This window comes from Carettochelys insculpta, chromosome 1 (assembly GCF_033958435.1).
Source record: "Carettochelys insculpta isolate YL-2023 chromosome 1, ASM3395843v1, whole genome shotgun sequence".
Lineage (NCBI taxonomy): Eukaryota > Metazoa > Chordata > Testudines > Carettochelyidae > Carettochelys > Carettochelys insculpta.
In genome coordinates, this window is record NC_134137.1 from 312,100,323 (window position 1) to 312,123,750 (window position 23,428).

The 23,428-nt window shown below is 44.5% G+C and overlaps 1 protein-coding gene across 3 annotated transcripts in view; it reads left to right on the top strand.

Moving 5' to 3' along the window:
• The window catches only part of CPM (carboxypeptidase M), a 75,689-nt gene extending 52,747 nt beyond the window's left edge, over positions 1-22,942 (top strand). For all 3 annotated transcript variants that reach the window (XM_075013143.1, XM_075013153.1, XM_075013163.1), the window contains 5 exons: positions 2,166-2,350; positions 2,592-2,762; positions 9,654-9,806; positions 16,951-17,099; positions 20,957-22,942. In XM_075013143.1, coding sequence (XP_074869244.1) covers positions 2,166-2,350; positions 2,592-2,762; positions 9,654-9,806; positions 16,951-17,099; positions 20,957-21,190 — 892 coding nt within the window. In that variant the 3' untranslated portion in view covers positions 21,191-22,942. The remainder of the gene's footprint in view (positions 1-2,165; positions 2,351-2,591; positions 2,763-9,653; positions 9,807-16,950; positions 17,100-20,956) is intronic.
• Positions 22,943-23,428: the final 486 nt, after the last annotated feature.

A 23,428-nucleotide genomic window follows, 5' to 3' on the forward strand; every position in this document is an offset into this window, starting at 1 on the left:
CACTATGAGTGTGTGTGTGTGCGTGTGTGTGAGAGAGAGAGAGAGAGAGAGACAGAAAGAGCACATGGGGGGAGGGAGGAGAAAGAGGGAGAATGCCAGCTCTGAACTAGAGATGAATGATTGTAATTTTTGTATGGTTTAACCTTGGATTATCCTGGATTCTGACCCAAAGTACAACTTTTCAGGATCCCAAGATGCCAAAAAATAAAGACAGTCACAAGGATTTAACTTTGACTGAGAATCTCAGATTTCTGAATTTGGGGCAGTGGAATGCCCTGTGTTCCCAATCACTCTTCAAGATGAGGTGGCAGATAAATTCATTTTAAGTTTTCAGTTTGCCGAGGGGCTGGGGTGAGACATAAATGAATGCACTGGTTTTACAATACATATGCCAAATTGGGTGAAGCCTCCACTCCTCACCTGCCCCACCAACAAAGAAAATTTAAGCATTCACATTGAAATTGGTCATTTTATGCATTACAAAAGCACATGTGGTTCCACCCTACACTATGGCAGCACGCCTCCTATGACTCTCTTGGGATTTCTACTCTGAGACAGTTTTAGGCAAAGATGGAACAGATAGCTAGGGAGAGCTCAATGGCTGGGGTGATGCTGTGTAGTGCCTCCCATGAAGCAAGGCTGTCTGTACTTTTAGACTCATGCCAACATTCCTTACTCCATACGATAACATGGAGTACACAGGTCAATGGCTGAGTGCAGAGAGGTTGATTTTGCTGAGTCTTAACAGAGGTGGTAAAATCAAACTCAGGAAGATCAATTGCAGCGCGTCAATCTTCTCTTAAGTATAGGTTAGCCCTAGCACTTGGTCCCACCCATGTTGCTAGCATAGGCTGCTCACAGCATTTTTACACCCCCATGTCCATATTAGATTTATCAAGTTAAGACAGGGTGAAAATATTAGTGGCCATCTTCACACTACCTGCAGTGCTTACTAGGCCATTGATAGGAGAACTGTCAAGTTCCCAGTGAAGACAAAACCTACCTATGCTAATAAAAGGCAATTATAAAATAGTATTAAAAACAATCTAAATAAAGTGGAGAAGGTTGTGCAAATGGAGAGGGCTTTAATGGGTATTGCACTAATCAGAGCTGATTCTCTGCGTGTGAAGCATTTGGTGCCAAAAAAAGTTAATCATTGCAAGTCTTTGTATGCTTTCATGTTGTTGCTGGTGGTCCTGCAGAGCTCAAAAATAGTAGAAAAATTTTAACAGAGAGAAAAAGAGACAAGACAGAAAAGATAAGGAAGAGAACACTAACGGTCAAAGAACAAATTAACAAAGGTAAAGAAGAACAAGTGTCCAATCCTGCAACTCAGTCATGCTGATTGCACGAGGAGGACTTGCATGGCTAAGAATTGGGTTCTCTTGAGTCTTTAGCCATGGCTATCATATCCTCTTTGCCTTATTGAACTACAGTAAGTCCTGCTTTGGGGTGAGGTGGATATTTATTCCTGAAACAAGTGTCTAAGATTTTTAAATGGAAGGTGAAATATTTTTCCGTTGGGTGAAGCATCCAAAAGATTGATGCTAACTCAATGAAACTTTTTAAAATTAAAACCAAAGCTAATTAATCAGATGGGTTGACTGTCCTAGTGAAGAAAAGAAATGAAGAAATAAGCATGTAAACACAGGGGATGGGAGTGTTTAAACATCAAACACTGTCAGAAATAAAAATGCTTTGGATTTCCATAAAGTTTTTATTGCCACAGGTTTGGGATGACTGCATTACAACTGGCAGTCATGTGAGTCATGTTTTCTTGCAAAACAAGCAGACATGCCCTTTTGTGCATTACACGCCCTTATTTGGCTTACATAACTATGTTGTCACACTATGTTTTGTGTGACATTTCAAACATCACTCCAAATGCCCCCCTTTGGACATATTTCAGTTACACTGTACTGTAATTGAAATATTTCCAAGTGGAGAGCACAGTAATCATTGATTGTGGGCAGAGGCTAGTAGTATTCACAGTGCAGAATAAAGGCACTAATTCATGTTTTGTGAAAAGTTTGTGATTCTCATCCCATCCATGTACTGTTCCAGTAACTCTGTTCACAAGAGACAGTAACACAGATCCAAAGCATTGTGAATCTATTCAGATTCGATATTTTAACAAATCTAGAAATGTGTTTTCTCTTTCAAAGGTTCAATATGAATGGGGAAGATCTGAATAGGAATTTCCCTGATGCCTTCAACAGCAACAATGCCATAGTACAGCCAGAGACTCAAGCAGTGATAAATTGGTTAAAAGATGAGACATTTGTTCTTTCTGCTAACTTGCATGGTGGAGCACTGGTTGCCAGTTATGCATTTGATAATGGTAACCCAGGTAAGCTAATATCTGTGTTTCCTATTTGGGTCCATTTTTTTTCTGTCAGCTTCAGCATGAGCAAAACAAAATGCCTGGTGTGTTGAGGAGAAGCAACACACTTACAGGAGTTGAGACAGTTTCACTGGATCACACAAACCGATGTGTATTCTGTGGGGCTTCATTTTTTTTTTTTTTTAATCTAAGACAATATTGTATACTTTTGAACACTAACTTGGCCTGTACCATCTTTATTATACAGATACTGGCACTTTAGAAGGCTATAGCAAATCCCCAGACGATGATATTTTCAAACACCTTGCAATGACCTACTCTTCCAACCATGCCAGCATGTACAAAGGGAATCAGTGTGGCAATAGCTCAGTCTTTCCAGATGGCATTACAAATGGGTATGCCTGGTACCAAATCCAAGGTAAAATGCCACCGTTTTTCAATTTCCTCTGATTTCCACTGCTTTTATTTGATTCTCTAACATGTACTTGCTAATATATTTCAGCATCCTTGACAGCGAAAGCTCTGTGGCTTGTCCGAACTAGAGTTTAATTCAGATGGGCTGATTCCTAATTAACCTGAGCTAGGAAACATGTTTGAACTTATTAGGCTGCGCACTTCAGGAAACAAACATTTGTGGAGTATCCAAACTACTGGTTGAACTTCTCTAATATGGAACTTTCTTGTCTGGTAACATCCCTAATCCAACATGATTTTAGTTGGTCAGGTGCCCGCTTAATATGGGCGTGGCTAAGTTTCCCACAGTCCCGTAAGGTTTGTTTATAGGCACCAGTCAAGTCTCTCAGTGTTCTGTGCTGATATTTAGCTGCAATTTACCCCTAAATGTCTTCTAAGAGCCCAGTAAGCAGTGGAAGTGTTGGTAATGCTGCTAGACTATATTGACCTCCCATAGTCTGGCAAATTCTCTCATCCGGCACTGCTCAGGTCCCAAGGGTGATTGTCCAGAGAGGTTCAACGCGTAGCATGTACATATATGGTAGCTAACACAAGCTAATGGGCCAGCTTCTACTGACTGGGTCTTCAGCTCCACCCTGCCTTCAAGCCCTAGTGTTACTTCTAATTTTTTCCATCAGTGGGCAGAGTATATTTTGTTACGTGGACCAAGGCATGTGCACCAATACAGAAGCATGTCGCCAGATGTGGCTGCTCTGCTAATCAGCTGGGCAGCGCCTAAATCTCTCCTCATCTTACAGGGAACGCTATTCAAGCCCATATCTTTTACTGCTTCATCAGCCAGCATGCCACCTATCACAGTTCAGGGCATTTGGACTTGTGCTCTCCTTCTATGGACCAGCAAGGGTACCCACTCTCAGGGATCTGGCTCCCCTAGGTTTCGTCTCAGTTGGATCCTTCTCTCTCCCTTCTGGTATCTCCCACTGAACAGCCCTTCTAGTCTTATTAGTAAAAGATGGCTCTTGGCGCGAGGTTCTCTTTCCTTCTCTTTAGAGGCTCAGGCTGTGCCTACGCTACACAAAAGTAAATTTGAAGTTGCTTACTTCGAAGTACAACTTTGAAGTAAGCAACTTGGAAGCTGAGCGTCTACACATACCCTGCTTCGAAGTAAGGACTTCAAAGTTGGGCTCCCTACTTCAAAGTTAACTTAGAAGTTAGGCAAAATGCGTGTAGACTCTCTGCAGGCTACTTCGAAGTAGCGCCTAACTTCAGAGTTAACTTTGCAGTCACTTCCTAGTGTAGACTCACCCTAACAGAGGGATCAATAACTGTGACAAAGCAAAACAAAAAAGCAGTCAAGTAGCACTTTAAAGACTAACAAAATAATTTATTAGGTGATGAGCTTTTGTGGGACATATCTGCTTTTTCAGATCATAGCCGTACCAGAACAGACTCAATATATAAAGCACAGAGGTCCAAAAGTAGTAATCAAGGTTGACAAATCAGAAAAACTGTTATCAAGGTTGGCAAATCAGAAGAGCAGAGGGGCGGCAGGAGTGGGGTGTGGTGTGGGGTGGGGAAGTCAAGAGTTAGATAAAACAAAGTATATAAAAGAGTCCTTATAATAGGCCAGGTAATTGCTGTCCCAGTTCAAACCACGTGTTAATGTGTCAAATTTGAATATAAATGAGAGTTCTGAGCACTCGCTCTGTAAACAATCATCAAAGTTCCTTTTCAGTAAAACGCAGACTTTCAGGTCATTAACAGAATGGCCCATTCTATTAAAGTGCTGGTTTATGCCCATTAATTCTTTTTCTAAGGGAGTTTGAAGTCTGTCCAATATACAAAGCATCTGGGCATTGTTGGCACATGATGGCATATATGATGTTAGTTGAGGAACATGAGAATGTGCCCGTGCTTGTGTGAATAACCTGGTTAGGTCCACTGATGGTGTCTCCAGAATAGATATGTGGACAAAGTTGGCAACAGGCCTTGTTGCAAGGAAAAGTTCCAGGACTGGTGTTCCTGCAGTATACACTGTGGTTGTTGGTGAGAATCCTCATGAGGTTGGGAGGTTGTCGGTAGGAGAGAACAGGCCTGTCAACTTGAGCCTTCTGGAGTGTGGCATCCTGACTGAGGATAGGTTGTAGGTCTTTAATAATGTGTTGCAGTGGTTTGAGTTGGGGGCTGTAGGTAATGACCAGTGGTGTTCTGTTCTTGGCTTTTTTGGTCCTATCTTGGAGTAGCTGGTCTCTGGGTATTCGCCTGGCCCTGTTGATTTGTTTTTTTATTTCTCCTAGTGCGTAATTCAGGTTTATGAATATTTGATAAAGATCTTGTAGTTTTCGGTCTCTATCAGTAGGATCAGAGCAAACGCGATTGTACATAAGGGCTTGACTGTGAACAATGGATCTAGTTGTGTGTGCAGGATGGAAGCTAGAAGGGTGTTGGTAAGTATAGTGATCAGTGGGTTTCCGGTACTGTGTGGTACCGATCAGGCCATCCTTGATTTGTACTGTCGTGTCCAGGAAATGTATCTCTTGCATGGAGTAATCGAGGCATAAGTTGATGGTGGGGTGCAGATTGTTAAAGTCTCTGTGGAATTCTTCTAGAGTCTCTATACCATGGGTCCAAATCATAAGGATATCATCAATGTATCTTAAGTAGAGGAGGGGTAATAGGGGCTGAGAGCTGAGGAATCGTTGTTCCAGGTCAGCCATAAATATATTAGCATATTGTGGGGCCATGCAGGTGCCCATAGCAGTTCCACTAATCTGGAGGTATAAACTGTCCCCAAATCAGAGATAATTGTGAGTGAGAACAAAGTTACAGAGGTCAGACACCAGACTGGCTGTGGTGACATCGGGGATGGTATTCCTGATCACTTGTAATCCGTCTTTGTGTGGAATATTAGTGTACAGAGCCTCTGCATCCATGGTGGCAAGGATGGTGTTGTCAGGACCTTTTCCGATGTTTTGTAAGTTCCTTAGGAAGTCAGTGGTATCTCGGAGATAGCTGGGCGTGTTGGTGGCGTAGGGTTTGAGGAGGGAGTCCACATAGCTGGATAGTCTGGTGGTAAGGGTGCCAATACCCAGTACCCAAAATTATAGGGTGTCCGGGGTTTCCAGGTTTGTGGATTTTGGGAAGTAAATAGAATAATCCAGGTTGGGGCTCAGATGGTGTGTCTGAGTGAATAAGGTCCTGAGCAGCAGCTGGGAGTTCCCTAAGTAGTTGTTGTAATTTCTTTTGGAACTCCAAAGTGGAATCAGAGGAGAGAGGTCTGTAAAATGTGGTGTTGGAGAGTTGTCTGGCAGCCTTCTTTTCATAGTCTGACTTACTCATGTGACAATGCAGTGTTCCCTGGGAGCTGAGTGCTTGTGCAGCCTCTGAGGCGAGGTTCCAATATTGCCCAGCTGATTAGCAGAGTGACCACAGCTAGCTGTTTTCTTTCTGCTGGTGGTGCACATAAACAATTTATTCCATGCCGGCGTGAAAAAAATCCGTACGTGGTTGGAAAAGGTTAGAGGCAACATTGGGTGTAAGTTAAGCACCCAGTGGTGCCTGTGCAGGCCTATTTTATTCTTAAGAGCAGGAAAGAGAAAAAATTTAAAACGAATCTATATACAGGCTAATTAACTAGAGTTCACCCAATTAGCTGTGATAGGTAGAGTCCTTCAGAACGACATCCAAAGGGTTTTCTTGTGGTTTCATGTTCATTGTAGCTTCAGCTCACAACAGGCACACTCATGACAAGCTTAGTCTACCATAGTCTGATCCTCCGCGGCTTCTGTCCTGTTTCTGATTTGTCAGTTTTTATTTACATTTTTTTAAATCCCTCTGTTACATAGTGGACACGCCAGTTCACTTTCAGCACCATTTCCAGTACAGCACTACCTCCAGATCTGACGAAGTGTGTCTGCCCCACCAAAGCTCTTCACCTAATACATTATTTTGTTAGTCTTTAAAGTGCTACAGGGCAACTGTTTTGTTTTATTAGTCCACCCTCCATACAGTGCAGGGTTTTTTGATCTGGTAATTCTAGCAGACAATTGGTTTCTCTGCCCTGGGCATAAGTTCAAAGGGATCAATTTGCACTCCCCTCATTCCGAGTCAATCCACTTGAAATGCACTCTTCCAAAAATTCCTTTTAAGTTCTTCCTATCACCTGTGGATTGCGTTAGCCCTGTCGTCTGGCTAACACAGTTCCATTCGATTCCACAATAGTTCATAAACTTGAATTTTTAATACAATGAACCCCAAATGTATTCAATTTTATTGCATTAAGTGTATCTTAATTGCATAAAGTTTGTCCAGAACATTAGTGTCTGTCACATCTCCACAAAGCTCCTTCTTAGCCAGGTGACACAGCTATCTATTGGCAAGCTGCCACTGAAGCCTCCCTTCCCTTTCCGCTGTCGTGCCAGCCTTTCACCCACTCAGGTGACACCACAAAACCATCACTTTCATTTGCTCTTGCTCTGTTCCCCCTCTGCTCCCACAATACACAAATGGAAACGGGGGGGAGTTAATTTTTATGCATTAATAAATATGCACACATATATAGAACTCTTTGCCAAATCCTTATTTCTGCCATGTTTGTGTAAATCAAGTGTAGCTCCAATTATCAATGCATGCAATTCAGTCATGAATACATTTGATGACTTGGGTCTTGCCCATGGAACCTTATGCTCCAAAAAATCTGTTATCCATAGAGTGCCACAGGCCTGCTCATTGTTTTTGCGGATACAGACTAACACGGCTACCCCTCTGCTACTTGTCTCCAATTATCAATAGAGTTCATTTGGTGTAACAAAGTTTGCATTTATATGCAGCACCTAAATCATATCTAATCATTGAAACAAATATGCCCCTATTTATTCCCTTGTGTAAATAATCATATCAATGCCTGAATACCCACATTCTATGTACTATAATGACTATGAGAAGTGACATTACCTATATTTAGTAAACTATTTTTAACTACTCAACCACACTTCCTCCTGGTTTGGCGCAGCCTGCATTCCTTCTGGAGTTCTCCATACCGCAAATACCAAATCCAGATTTTTAAAGCCTAATTGCTACAGCAGGGTGGATAAAAATTGCATTAAAATATATAATGGAATTTAATTTAAATTAAATACATTTTATTTTTAAAAATAAACAACATTATATTTGCAATTATGACAACCTGGTGACTTGTTTAGTGACTTCAGTTCTGTTGCTGCTCTGCATACAGCAGCCCAGTAGAGGTCTGTGGGAAGGCTTGTGCAGAGAACAGCTGCAAAATTGGGCTCTCTGTGTGCTCAATGGCTTATGAGATTTTAATTGATTCTTTGAAACCTGGAAAGCTGTCAGAAATAAGGAAAGCAGATGAATTCTGTTCTTAATAGTTCCCAGAATTTAACTGATGCAAACCCACAAAAAGTAAGCCCCTGCCCCTCATTTCCCCATCTGACACAAATGAGATGTTTTGTAAATTATTTTAAAAAGTAACAAACTGACTATCATCACAGCTTACCATAACCTATTAAAATAATTTAAATAAAAATATATGTTCAAATGATACATATTTGCTGCCAAAGTTTTATAGGGAGTCAAACCACTGAACTGGAAGAAGGCACTGGCTGAGCCCCTAGAACTAGAGGTGTTGTACTGCTATCTCAGATTTTGACAGCAGAAACCTCTTTTTGACAGAGAGAGAAAATTTATTCATATACTTCAGTTCATTAGTTAGTTAGTTCAAACTTAAGGAACCAGTCAGGAGTTGAAAAAATGTGAAAGCTTGTTTTCCTCATCTAATCTATGAATAAAATTAATTGTGAGAGAGTGAGATATACTATTTCTAATATCTTGAAAAACATAGTGACTAGGAACTGTTGCATTCACTAACTACAGATAATGTTTCCTAATATTTAATGAAGCAATTTTAATGCAGAACACACTTGGATAAAAATACATTTTCCCATTTGTGTCTAGTGCATTTAAATTTTATTTAACTAATAAACACTTATAAATGCTGTTTGTGAATTTCTAATTTAATTCCTATTTCCATCTAAATAATTTGACACACATGCAATAAACCTAGCCAACAAATATAATTTACCATTTTCTAACATTATTTGTAAACAACTAAAGAACTGAATAAATGTATTTTAAGCTAAATCATTGCTTACCTACCAATATGTTTTACACATATTTATCTCCCAAATTTAAATCAATTCATTTTAGCATGCCAACATAATCCCACACCGAAACAATTTTCTTAAAGAGAGCACATTTTCCTCACATTCATAATTCATGTGGCTATAAGGATTTTGAGGCACAACGGAGAACAACAAACTTAGTAATAAAGTGTAATTTTGTCTCCCCATTGAGATATGAGTACTTGAAAAAGGCTTGGAATCAGTGTCCTTCCTTTACAGTTATTGTAGCTTTAGTCTAATAATTCCACTGCACCATGGGGCTTTTTAAAAATTATTTAAGTAGCTTTTCAACAAAGGATCATAAATCTAACAGACTGGAGGATTAAAAAGCAATTGCACTTCCCAGTTTGTAATAATTTGTCTGAGTGAATTGCTCTTGCATCATAATCTAAAGAAATTCTCCAGGAGGGCTAGAATTTAGGAAAATCTTCATGTCTCCTAATCAGTATTCCCTCTATTTTTTTCCATCCATGGACAGAATAAATTTTGTTCTGTACACCAAGGCATGTGCAGATAAAACAAAGGCTGCCCTCTGTGGGTGGCTGTGGGCTCTCTGCTAATCAACTGGGCAGCATCTGAATCTCCTTGGGTGACCTCCCAAGCACTCAGCTTACAGGGAACACTGCTGCTAGTCCATTTCTAGGTCTTAACTCAGCAGTACCCACTGTAATAATCAAACAGATTCCTCTTTTTAGGTGGGATGCAAGATTACAACTACATCTGGGGACAATGTTTTGAAATTACGTTGGAGTTGTCATGCTGTAAATATCCACCAGCAAGTCAACTTCAGTCTTTCTGGAATGACAACAAAGCTGCTTTGACTGAATACATTAAACAAGTTCATCTCGGTGAGTAGGCTTTTGTATTTTGAATTTCATCTGATCAACTTCCAATGGCGTGTAGGCTATGCTGCTATAATAACATGTACGTACATATATATATCCTATAAGGTGCTACAAGACTTCTTGTTGTTTTTGATAGACCTATAATGGGCTCTCCAGTAGCAGGCTAGAGGCACAAGAACTACCTCTATAAGGAGTTTGCCTTTCAGTATGAAATCAGGGTTTCTTGAGTCTGACTGCCTTGAATTAAGAGACAAATGTAGCAGAGAGCTGTATGTGCTGTCCTTGTTTTAGGAACAATACTGAGAGCCTGATGACTGCTAAGAGAGAATAGAGAGACAGAAAACACTGATGAGAAGAGACTGGGACATCTGGGATATTAGCATTGTGAATGCATTTGTTCATAGATGGTTCTGAAGAAAAATGCAAACCAATTTTTTAAAAAAACTGAACTATATAGGTGAACCCCATTTAGCCTGAGTTTGGGGTTTGGAGGAAGAGAGGAGATCTCCAAATTAAGCATATGTGAACAAATCCATCAATCTAGCTTTATTTAAGTCATACAGGTAAGGCCACATTAGTGATGTACAGCAGTCAAAGCATGTATGTCTGGATTGCACACCTATAACAGGTCATGGGCAGCACAGATTAAGAGAAGGCTGTGGAAGGAAAACTCTTCTATGAGACATTTATGAAAAAGCTTTTTTAAACGAAGACTGACAACATTTGTGTCAGATGGGGGAAGGGCAGGACTTAGTTTTTTTGTGGGATAGCTTCATTTAGATTCTGGAAGGTATTAAGAACAGAATCCATCTGCCTTCCTTATTCCTGAGGGCCTTCCAGGGTTCAAAGAACCAATTAAAATCCCATTTTTGCAGCTGTTCCCTGCACATGGGTTCCCATTGACCTCTCTGGGGCTTCTATGTGCAGAGAGGCTACAGATTTGAACCCTAAAATTAGAGACAGGGCCCATTGAGTAGTCGGACAAATATGCCAGGCTCTGCCTTCGTCCTAGGGGTTCAGGACACAAATGGAGTTACACAGATTCTGGGGGTCTGAAAATGTACAGAAGGTCCGTCTCTGGTGCAGACACATGCAGACAGGGAGCAGGGCATGCAGCCAACGCTGGGCAGACAAGATTAGAATGTACAGTGGGTAGGTGCATGGGGAGAATGCACAGTAGAAAGTATGGCTGTACTGCTAGTAAACAAAAGGCTGTTCCCACTCCTCTGTGGCTTTACAGAGGTGTCAGACTTAGCAGCTAGCTGGAAGGAGCTGGCAACCGGTATGTTGCCAGCCTTTTGTGTTCAAATTCATTAATAAGGTTAAGATTTTCATAGAATCAAAGAACAATAGAGCTGGACGAGACCTAAAAAAGCCATCGAGTCCAGCCCCCTGCCCTAGGCAGGACCAAACCCATCAGATCAGCCCTGCCAGGGCTTTGTTGAGCCGAGACCTAAACACCTCCAGGGATCGAGACTCCATTGCTTCGCTGGGTAGACCATTCCAATGCTTCACAACCCTCCTAGTGAAACAGTTTTCCTTATGTTCAATGTGGACCCTCCCAACCGCAACTTGAGACCATTGTTCCGTGTTCTGCTACCTGTGACCACTGTGAACAGCCTCTCTCCAGCTTCTTTGCAACCTCCCTTCAGTAAGTTGAAGGCTGTTATCAAGTCCCCTGTCAGTCTTCTCTTCTGCAGACTAAACAGACCCAATTCCCTCAACCTTTTTTCATAAGTCAGATGCTCCAGCCCCCTAATTAATTTGGTCGCTCTCCGCTGGACTCTCTCCAGTGTATCCACATCCTTCCTATAATTGGGGGCCCAGAACTGGACACAGTACTCCAGATGTGGCCTCACCAAAGCCAAATAAAGAGGAACAATCACTTCTGTGGATATACTGGCAACGCTCCTCTTGATGCAACCTAATATGCCATTAGCCTTCTTGGCTACAACGGCACACTGTTGACTCATGTCCAGCTTCTCGTCCACTACAACTCCCAGGTCCTTTTCTGCAGAGCTACCACCAAGCCAATCGGACCCCAGCCTGTAACAATGCTTGGGATTCTTCCGGCCCAGGTGCAGGACTCTGCACTTGTCCTTATTGAACCTCATCAGATTTTTTGCAGCCCACTCTTCCAATTTGTCTAAGTCACTCTGGACCCTGTCCCTACCCTCCAGCGTATCTACCTCTCCCCCTAGCTTAGTGTCATCCGCAAACTTGCTGAGGGTGCAATCCAACCCCTCATCCAGGCCATTGATAAATATGTTGAACAGAACAGGACCCAGAACCGAACCTTGGGGCACTCCACTAGAAACCGACTGCCATCCCGACATCGAACCATTGGTCAGTACCCGCTGGGCCCGACCTTCTAGCCAGCTTTCTCTCCATCTTACCATCCATTTATCCAATCCACATTCCTTTAACTTGCTGACAAGAATATTGTGGGAGACTGTATCAAAAGCTTTGCTAAAGTCAAGATAAATCACATCCATTGATTTTCCCCTATCTCATCATAGAACCTAATCAGGTTGGTCAGGCATGACTTGTCCTTCATGAATCCATACTGACTATTCCTGATCACTTCCTCCTCCTCCAAGTGCCTCCAAATGACTTCCTCGAGGAGCCCCTCCATGATTTTGTCACAGTTATTTTTAGTTAAAGCCGTGGACAGGTTACAGGCAATAAACAAAAATATACAGAAGCCTGTGATCAGTCTGTGATTTTTCACTAAAAATAATGAGGAGTCAGGGGAGGAGGGGCCCTGGAGACCAAACCCTGCTGTAAGGGGATAGGAGGCTCAGCAGCCACTGCCACCATGCCATCTGGGAACACCAGGTCCCCTGCACTGCACAAGCCAGCTATGAGTCCTCGACAGCTGACAGCTTTGGCCCCTAAACCCCTGGGCTGGAGCAGAAAATGTCACAGTTCTCATGACTTCTGTGACCTCCATCACATCATTGTAACCAAAGCAAAAAGCAGTCAAGTAGCACTTTAAAGACTAGCAAAATACTAATAAACTATTTTGCTAGTCTTTAAAGTGCTACTTGACTGCTTTTCGTTTTGATAGTGTATAGACTAGCACGGCTTCCTCTCTGTTACTAATCATCGTACCCGTATTCATTAGTCATGCCCTGTCTTTTCCCCGCCCCCCATCCAATATCAGTGTAAATTCAGCAAGATATAAAAAAGTACTTGGGTTCTTTTTATTGGCCTTCTGGTTTCTTAGCCATTAGGATGTACTGAGACCACATTGTTCAAACTTTTTGACCAGGTTGCAGTCTTACTTTTCATTTTAACAAAAACAAAACATGCGTGTGGAAGCTGTGTTTCTTAGACAGACATGGAGTATTTTAAGATTTGACAACACTGCAATAGACTGCAGTTGTCAGATATTAGCCCCCCCAAGGAAACTCTGCCTGTTCTCCTCATGTGCTACCTTGTATGATGGAGAAAAGACAGAGAGAGGAATATTTGCTCTGTTTGCCCAGTAGGGGCTGAGCAGAAGGCAGAGTGTTCTCTCGTGTCACCCCCATGGAACCTTCCCAGGTCCTTTGTCAGCCAGGAATGGGATAAGAGTCAAAGAACTGACCGGAGTAAAACTTCTTTTCTAAACCTGCAAATTGAGGCATAGTATGAGTTATCTTCTTAGTGTGGTGCACCTCAAAGTGATGGCTAGACTTCAGACGGTGAGAGGATCCTGTGCCATTCACAGGGAGCTGTGTGGGATTGGAGATGGTAGTTTGTATGGGGATGTTTGCTAGTTAAAGACAGATCTGAGGTTTCACTTTAGAGAGAGGCAACTAGGGGAGGTTTTTATTTTAGTGAAATGCAGCAACTCTGCCACCATGTGGGTGAAGGTGGCAATGCTAGAGTGCAGCAACTCAAGAGGTCAGAAGTGAGGGGTGAATTAACCAGAGCCTAACCCAAAGCATAGTATTCCCATTAACATAAGATACTTCCACTTTGAGCCCTGTGCAACAGCTTAAGTTTTCATATGATGTGACTACTCCTATAGACCTTATGGGCATTCAGTGCTTAAATAGGGGCCTGCTCCTATGGGTTCTAATATCCTGGGAGGAAAACATAGTTGCAAATTTCTAGTTAACGTAGTTATGTGCTCTGTAGGGTAGTATAGAATTCGCATGTTTGTAAAGCGTGGGTAGGAGATGGTCACAGTTGACAGGCAGAAGTGCATCCTGCTCTTTAAGCCTATCATAGATCCTTTGAGCCCTAGTCACAGACCAAGACACCACTGTGTGAGGCATTGTATGGACACAGAAAACTGTTCCAGCCCAGAAGAGCTTGCAATCTAAGACCACATCTGCACTGTGAGCTAGGGGTGTGATTCCCCTGCTCATGTGTACATACACTGGTGAAAGCTAACATAAGTACAGTAAAATTCCTTTAATCTGGCGCGTCTGGACTGTTGGACCTCACCATAACCTCCACGCCCTAGTTCAAACCCCTCGTCGTGGCTCACCACTCCTGCGCATCCCCAGCTTCTTCTCTACCTTGCAATCCTGCAGCTTCCTTCACCACCCTCATGTGTCTCCAGCTGCACCACCGCCACACGTCTTGGATGAACTCCACCCCCTGGCCCTACTGCAGCCCTAACCCACCCCAGGCTTAACCCGCCTTCCCCACCTCCCACGGCCCCAACCCACCACCCAAGCCCTCCAATTTATGCGAATTTCGGGGTGTGTATGGGTTGCTTGAAACGCAGCCCTCGCGTATCTCAGGGAACTACTGTATGCCAGACCATCGCATTTTGCTGGATTATCTCCATAAATTGGACTATTTTTGCCAGATGCCAGACAATCAGGATTTCCTAATCGTTAGAGGCCAGATTAAACGAATTTTATTGTACTTATACACAACTCTGCTGGGAATCACTCCCTGCATTCACAGTACACACAAAGTGTCATTGTTTTTCAGTGACCATTCTGTGGATGGCCCCAGTCCCTCAGATCACCTTAACACAATTTAGGAAGGCAGCAGGTTGCTCCCTGGTAGCAAAAGTTTGAGAAACACTGATCTAAGTAATCCCTTCTTTCTGACTAGTTAAAAAAAGTTAAGGGCTTCAGGTTATTTTGTGTTCAGGGAAAAACGCAAGCAGGGTTGTAGCTATCCAAAATGAGCTTTCTTCCCTTACGTAATTTAATAAATGGACCATGAGTGGAAGCCCACGGGGTTCTACAATGTACTAATCTTTCATAGGCAAGAGGATCTTTTAGCAACAAGTGGTCTCAGCATAGCTGCTTCTTTTGGATTTGTTATTCCACCAAAGTTTGTGTACAAAAACATTCCCAAAAAACTTTCCTGTGTACATGGGCTTTTAGATGCTAATAAAGCAGTGCAGACCAAGACTTGTGCTATCCATTGGCTATGTTTCTCCGATTAAAGATGAAAGGGCCTGAAATTTGCCTAACTACATGCTGCAGCTGGTAGTGTGGTCCCTCAGGTGAGTAAATGTTTGGATAGCCCTACTTAATATTACACCTCTGAAATGGGACTCTACGTACAGAATTTGAACTGGTATAACAGTTCTGGGGTTCTGAAGGAGGTAAGAGTCAAACCAGTTGAAAGTCTTTGGGTAAAGCTAAAAAGAAACAAAATTGGCATGACACCATGGTAAGGGACTATTATTGAGAACCAGTTCAGGTAGAGGAAGTGAATAAGGTATTTCTAGAGCAAACAACAGAAATAGCCAAAACACAAGAGCAGGAAGTAATGGAGAACAAATCTCCCAGATATATTTTGGAAAAAATTAATACAGCATAAGGCAAATTTTTCAGTTCTTGGAATGTATTGAACAGTTTTTGTTTCAAAAAGTAGAGGAAGAGTGATAGCCATTTTACACTGACCAGCAGACAAGAATTGGTTGAGAAGTTTATTTGATTGAAAAAGGCATCATGAGATGACAGATTTCACAATTCTAAGAAAAGAAGGCATGAGAGCAACAGAATAAAGAGAACAGACTTCAAAAAGCAGATTTCAAAAACGAGTAGGTAAAGTCTCAGAAGAAGAAAATCTAAGGGATAAAGGAGAGTTAAGGAGAACCGGCAGTTTCTCAAGGATACAGTATTAAATGCCCAGCTGCAATCTACAAATATATGAGAAGCAGGAGGGAGACCAAGGACAGGTTTGGCTTGTTATTCAAGGAAGAGGGGAAGAAACTATAAGGCCGTGGCTACCCTAGCACCGCCCTTTCAAAGGGGGGATGCTAGTGAGCCACTTCAGCAGATGCTAATGAGGCACTGTCATGCATATGCAGTGCCTCATTAGCATAATAGTGGCCACATGCATTTTGAAAGTGGCGCTTTCGAAACGTGCGCCGCCAGTGTAGACAGAGGCCTTTCGAAAGCCCCTTCTTCCCAAAACCAAATGGGAAGAAGGGGCTTTCACAATCCAGGGGGTCCTTTCAAAAGGCCCCCATCTTCCGTGCCTTCTGTGCCCCTGCACAGCACTAAAGATGTCTGGCTGCGGGGTCCTCCATGTGCTTCTCTGAGCACCACAAGCCTGTGATGGGGAAAGAGAAAAGGGATTTCACGCTGTGCTGCTCCCAGCACAGTCTCTCAGCTTCCGGCCAATGCAAGCTGCCTCGGCCATGTTTGCAGTGCAGGTAGAGTGTGGAACCCCTCACCTCCCCAGCGGCGCTCAGCACACACAGAAACACATGGCTCTCACAGCTGGCTCTGTGTAGCAGCATCTGGGAGCATGGAAGGTAGGGAGCCTGCCTGAGGGTCCCATTGGGCTGCTGGCTGGCACCCCCTCTAGGTGACCACCTCCTGGCCGGAGCCTGCACTTGGCAACCCACCCCATCGCTCTGTTCCCCCTCTTGCTGTAGAGAACATATGTGGCACTAGCAGTGTAAGCTACAAGAGTGTACCTTTAGAGAATGAGAGGCATAAGCTGACAATGCTGCATTTTAACGTGGTGGGAAGGTAGCTGGTTTAAGAGCCAAGGCTTCTGTGCTGCTGTTATTAATCTTCTTTAGTAATACGTAGGTGTCTGGCTCTGCTGTCTAGTTTTGGGAGGAAATCAATGAAAGCATATGCTGCGATGCATGATGAAAAGACTGGGTTTTCTGGACCAGAAACTGAAACCATCCGTCATATTTACATACTCTGTCCCTGCCTCATAGGTATCAAAGGTCAAGTTTTTGACCAGAATGGACAGCCTATGCCAAACGTAATAGTGGAAGCCAAAGGAAGGGAACATGTCTGTCCTTACAGAACCAATCAACAGGGAGAATATTACCTTCTCCTCCTGCCTGGAACCTATGTGCTTAATGTAAGAGGACTTCTCTGAGAAATCTGTGTCTAAATTATGTTCTAAGAGTTTTTGAAATTGCTAGCACCAGGATCCTGTCAAGTTATGGTGTTGGGGGTTGGAATTTTTCTTTGCTTTCATAAAATAGATGTGCAGCGTCTGCCCGATGCTGGGGTTCCCCTATCTCCCAATAACGTCCATTCACTTAACCTCAGTCAATATTCGTCAGTTTAGCAATACCAATTACTTACGGAAAGGTGAGCCGTACGAAAGGCCTCCTGTGAACACGGAACAAGGAGAGGGGCCATGGCAAGGACTGGCAGGACAACAAAATCCCTTTCATTCTTAGGCCTCTATAAATAGTATTTGGTTATTTTTAGGATGAGCAGGATTCAATTTGATTTGATGTCAGTAAATGTCAATTTCATCATACAATGGCAATCCAACAAAAATATTTCCATTAATGATCATCAAAATTTACAGAAGCAGACAGCAAGAGAAAAATGGTGCTTCAGAAATTATTAGAGCCTCACTTAAGGATATTTCCTCTCTCTCTGTTGACATGTTGACAATTTGTCAAATAAAATAGAAAGCTTAAAAATAAACTGATAGTATCCATAAAAGATATCAGAACATGCAATATAAATAGTCAAGCCTACTATTCTGAACGTTTCTAGTTTAGTGACTGTGTAAAACATGGCACCTTATTATTTTGGCCTATGTGAATCAGAAAGATAAGCACAGATTGGACCTCTGGAGCAGGCGTGGCCAACCAGTTAGAGCCAAAGTAGCGGTGGAGTGCAATGGAGAGTGAAGAGCCATGCAGTATGTATTTGTTTATATTTAATATAGAGTAAGCCATCAAAATGCACGATTTCAAGTTGCGCTTAATTTGCATTAACACGAGTTAAGCACAATTCAAAATCCCTCTCCCCTCCGGCCCCGCACAGCCCTGGTTCAATCTCTCCTTCTCACTGCGCAGCCCCAGTTCAACACCCTCCACACGTGGCTCCAGCTTACCACCCCTGCCCCCCTGCACATGCACCGCTCCAGCTCACCCCGCCCCCTGTGCACCTGGCTCCAGCTCACCACACACACACGCACACCCCCCGTAGGTGGCTGTGGCTCAACCCCCACAGGGCCATGCAGCCCCAGCTCAACTCCACCCTGCCACTCCCCCTGCATCCATAACCCACCCCAGGCTTCACCCTGCCCAACTGTCCCCGCCCAACCCCCGACTTCCCTTGCACAAGCAGATGCTGGCGCTCCAGCTGCTTCCCCAGCTGCAGAACACGTTCCGTTGGGGGAAAAACTCACCCGCCAGCTGACTTACGGGAAATTCAAGTTATGTGAGGATGTGTGGGAATAGAACCCTCGCATAACTGGAGGGACTACGGTTTCTATATATAGATATATAAAAATAACTATATAATACGTGGCTCAATGCCCTCCTCCTCCTCCCCCAGCACCAGGCACCCCGCAGCCTCCCTGCCCTAACCCAGTCCCCGTTCCCACCTCGCTCCCAGGGCCAGGCACACACCCCCCACCTCCCTACCCTGCTCTGATTCAATGCCAGTGATTCACCGGAGCCACCTTTGGCGCTGTCACCACCACACTTCTCCCGCCAAGCTCTGGGACACGTGCACAGAGAGCGGGAGACGGTGCTCCCGGCATGTGGCTTTGAGGAGGCCACGCCTGCTCGAGCATATGAACTTTTGTAGTCTGGCAGCATCTGTGGCCTGCCAGCCCTGGAGGTGTTTCTGAGCTGGAGTACTACTGGGGAAAGGCCTGGCCCCCCAGCTCAGCTACTCTTCCTCCATCTTCCCAGAGCTTCCACAGTGCCACAAATAGCTCACGTGGCACTCAAGCTTATGGGGTGGTGGGGTTGGAGATGCTCTGGGGAAGCAGTAGGGTGGCTGCAGAACCTTGTTGGGCAATGCTGCCCCCAGCCACCTCTTTCCCTGAGCAGCCCTCCTCACCCCTGCTCAGCAGCTGGCAATAGCAGAGGGGTCAGCATTGAGCAAGCAGGGTCTGGGGGGTGGGAGGAGGTGGAAGGAAGAGGCAGGGTGGCTGTAAGATCCCATGGCCTGAGTTCAGCAGCACAGCCCCGTGGCTGGCAGCAGCAGAAGGGCCCGCCGTGATGGTCTGTGTTCCTGTAGATGCCCTGGTTTGGGACTACTCAGGGCCCATGAGCACTGGACCAGGGAGGTACAGCCTGTAAGAAAATGTATTTTGTCAAAGGAGTGCAACATTGGACAAATGGTCAGTGTTTTCTACAGTTGGATGCTAACACGACAGGCTTCACCTAGTGGCAGGTTTGTCTTAATCAAATTCCAATACTGCTGCCAAGATAAGATACTGAATTCTACCAGCCCTATAAACACATATCAGGGTTTGTAATGGAGCTGGACTTTTCCTTCTAAAAGTCTGGTTGGTGGTACAGTGGAGGCCCAGAGCTAAGGCAGCAGGCTCACAACCTGCCCTGGCTCCATGTGGCTCCCAAAAGCAGCCGCCAGGTTTCTGCAGCCCCATTGTGCAACGTGCAGCCAGAGACTAGGAAGCTCTGTGCACTGGCCCTGCCCCAAGTGCTGAGTCTACACTTCAGCTGCCCAGGAACTGCAACCAAAGGGCGCTGCAGGGGTGGTCCCTGTGGGCAGAAGGGCAGCGCATTGACCTTCCCTGGCTGCCCACGTGCTGAGAGGCTGCAGGGACCCGAGAGCCGTGCTAAGTGCTGCCGGGACCCTGAACTGCCTCCCACATCCTAAAGTCCTGTCCCAGCCCAGAGGCCCCTCTTACACCCCACACTTCTCATCCCTAGCCCAATGCCAGAGCCTGCACTCTCACCTGCACCCTGCACTCCCTCCTGCACCCAGCCCAGGGAGGGTGAATGAAGGTGGGGCAGAACAAATGATGGGGAAATGGAGACAGAGCCTTGGAGAAGGGGTGGCGCATGAGCAGGTGTCTGGTTTTGCAGGTCAGCTTAGACCGTTGACTGCATCAGCCACCGCTTCAAAAGCATTTAATTGATTTAACTAATTGTAACAAAGTCACTGCTCACCCAGTTTTGACTGTGTTGATGCGACAGCTAACACATAAAAACATCACTTAAGATGCTGTACCTTGCAAGGTGATTGACTGAGGCAGAAGCTGCCATTTTTACACAGTCACTTATCGGAAGACTAGCATCTCACCTTCCCAAAAAAAAAACCACTTCCCAACCTACAGCCAGCACAATGAATGGCAGCTGTTGGTGCTAGTTGTGAAGCCTATTCGTGGCAGAAGTTCCCATCTCAATGATAATGCACACAACAGGCAACAAGGAAAAACCGTGGCTGATGTCAGGGTTCATGCTAATGTGTTCATTATTACCTGTGGATATTTCCACCCAATATAGACAAGCACCCCCAGCCCTAATTCTTGTCCCTAGCCTCATAATCAAACAGACTATTCTTATTTAAGCTCACTTGACTCACACTACATTTCTTTTGTTCCAATAATTTGAGCCATCCAACAGGGTTTCCCCAAAAGATTTCCAAATGATATTGATGAGTAAGTTCATTTCCTAAACCCCTTTTCTTCTGTTGGAAAAAAATTGCCAGGTATATTTTCTTCCCCATTAACTGCAATGTTATTGCAGATATGTTTAAACTCATTTAACATATTTATCTTTCTTCTCAATGTATTCTGTACCTTTACGTTATCTTTACTAGGTATTCATGAACTACTTAATTTTCAAAAGAGGAGCATTATAGCTAATTTCTTCATTATATGCAAAAAAAGCCCTCTAAAATATTGATAAAGTAAATTATGAAGTTAAAACTTATTAGAGCTGGCATGTTAAACCAAGCTAGTAAAAACATTTTCCTGTTTGTCCTTAGGCTACAGCACCCGGAGTTGGATCAATACCAAAAGCACTACAAGTACCAAATGGTCCCGAAAACTACAGTGCTTTGAAATATGACTTCATTTTCCCAGATGTCTCCATCACACCAAGAGATGCTTCATGTCCTACCAAACCTCTTTATCAGAGCTTTCAGAGCCCTTCAGCTGCACTAAAACCAGCTTTGCATTTCTTGGCTTTAATGATTGTTTTGTGTACAGTTTTCACATAAAGCCAGGGATGAAATATGTGAAACTTGAAGACAATCTCTTAACATGTTGATGCACAGATGTGTTTTTAAAAGCTAAAAACATTGTATTGCAAAGAGTGTACGTTACTGTACAATTCAATACCTTAGATTTTTTAAAATCAAGATTACTGTATTTTTAAAAGTAACAGAGAAGGAGCCGTGTTAGTCTGTATAGTATCAAAACAAAAAAGCCGTCAAGTAGCACTTTAAAGACTAACCAAATAATTTATTAGGTGAGCTTTTGTGAGACAGACCCACTTCTTCAGACCATAGCCACACCAGAAGAGACTCACCATTTAAGGCATAGAGAACCAAAACAGTAATCAAAGTTGACAAATCAGGGGAAAAAAAAAATTGTCAAGGTGAGCAAATCAGGGAGCAGAGGGGTGGGGGTGAAGTCAAGAATTAGATTAAGCCAAGTATGCCAAAGAGCCCCTATAATGTCCCAGAAAGTTTGCATCCTGGTTCAAACTACGTGTTCATGTGTCAAATTTGAATATGAAAGAGAGTTCAGCAGCTTCTCTTTGTCAAGCATACTGGAAATTCTTCTTCAATAAAACACAGACTTTTAAGTCATTAACAGAATGGCCACTCCATTAAAATGTAGACTAACTGGTTTGTGGATCAGGAATGTTTTGATGTCTATTTTGTGTTCATTAACTCCTTGTCTGAGAGAGAGTCTGAAGTCTGTCCAATATACAAAGCATCTGGGCATTGTTGGCACATGATGATGTATATGATGTTAGTTGAGGAGCATGAGAATGTACCCAGCATTTTGTGAGTAACCTGGTTAGGTCCAGTGATGGTATCGCCAGAATAGATATGTGGACAAAGCTGGCAGCGGGCTTTGTTGCAAGGAAAAGTCCCAGGACTGGTATTCCTGGGGTACAGACTGTGGCTATTGGATAGAATCCTCATAAGGTTGGGAGGTTGTCTGTAGGAGAGAACAGGCCTGTCACCTAGAGCCTTCTGGAGTGTGGCATCCTGATTAAGGATAGGTTGTAGGTCTTTCATAATTTGTTGCAGTGGTCTGAGTTGGGGGCTGTAGGTAATGACCAGTGGTGGTCTGTTCTTGGCGTTTTTAGGCCTATCTTGGAGTAGCTGGTCTCTGGGTATTCGTCTGGCCCTGTCGATTTGTGTTTTAATTTCTCCTGGTGGGAAATTCAAGTTTATGAATATTTGGTAGAGATCTTGTAGTTTTTGGTCTCTGTCAGTTGGATCAGAGCAAATGGGCGGAGAGGGGGGCGCTGCTGGAGCAGCCAGGCAAGGCAGCCAGTCTGTGAGCCTCTCCAGGGTCCTGGCAATGCAGTCAAAAGTCCACATAAAGGACCACCACTACTACCACCCCACCACCCCGGCCTCCTGGTGCCAGGCCAGCACCCGCTTCTCCATTTGGAGGCAGTGCTCGAGGGTCGCAAGGACCTGGGGGTCAGCAGCCGCCCATGGCTGGCTCCCGCGATGGCGGCCTGGTCCCCGCTGTGGCTGGTTGACATGGTGTGAGGTCCTAGTGGGCTGTCCAGCACTAGGGACATCGCAGCGCTGTTGTGGCCGTCAGATGGGGCAGCTGCAGAAAGAGCAAGGACAGCTGTTAGTACTGGGCCCTGGGCCACTGCCCCCCCTGGGCCATGGGCATGGTGTCCCTGTGGGCGGCCCCCTTGGGGGGTTCAGCCCCCCCCCCCCACCTGGGGTGATGGGACATGGCACTGTCTGTCGGGGGAGCAAGTGCTGGAGGGGGTGGGGGGGACTGTGGTCTGGCTGGGCCGTGGGGGGGGGGGTCATGTCCTTCCCCCCCCCCCCCCCCACTGCCCTATAAGTTTTGGGGGGGGGGGGTGCAGATGCCCTGCTGATGCTGCTGGAGAGGAGGTCACTCAGGAGCTTCCTGTCACTGGATCCCCCCCCCCCCACCCGCTGTCCCAGGGACGGGCTTCTCTGGGGGCCCCTGGGGTGCAGGACTGGCCTCCACGTCAGACACCAGCGCCGAGGCCGGGTGGGCTCCTCAGCCATGGTTTCAAGGGTGGCTGATGGGGAGGGGCTGTAGTGGGAGCCCAGGATTTCCCTGAGCTCGTTGTAATCCTGCGGCAGCTCCTTGACTTTACTCCTGCAGGGGGCGGGGGGGTGGTGTGTCTACACAGGCACAAAGCTTCGAAATAGCCATGCTAATGGCCATTTTGAAGATTACTAATGAGGCAGTGAATTGAATATTCAGTGCCTCATTAGCAT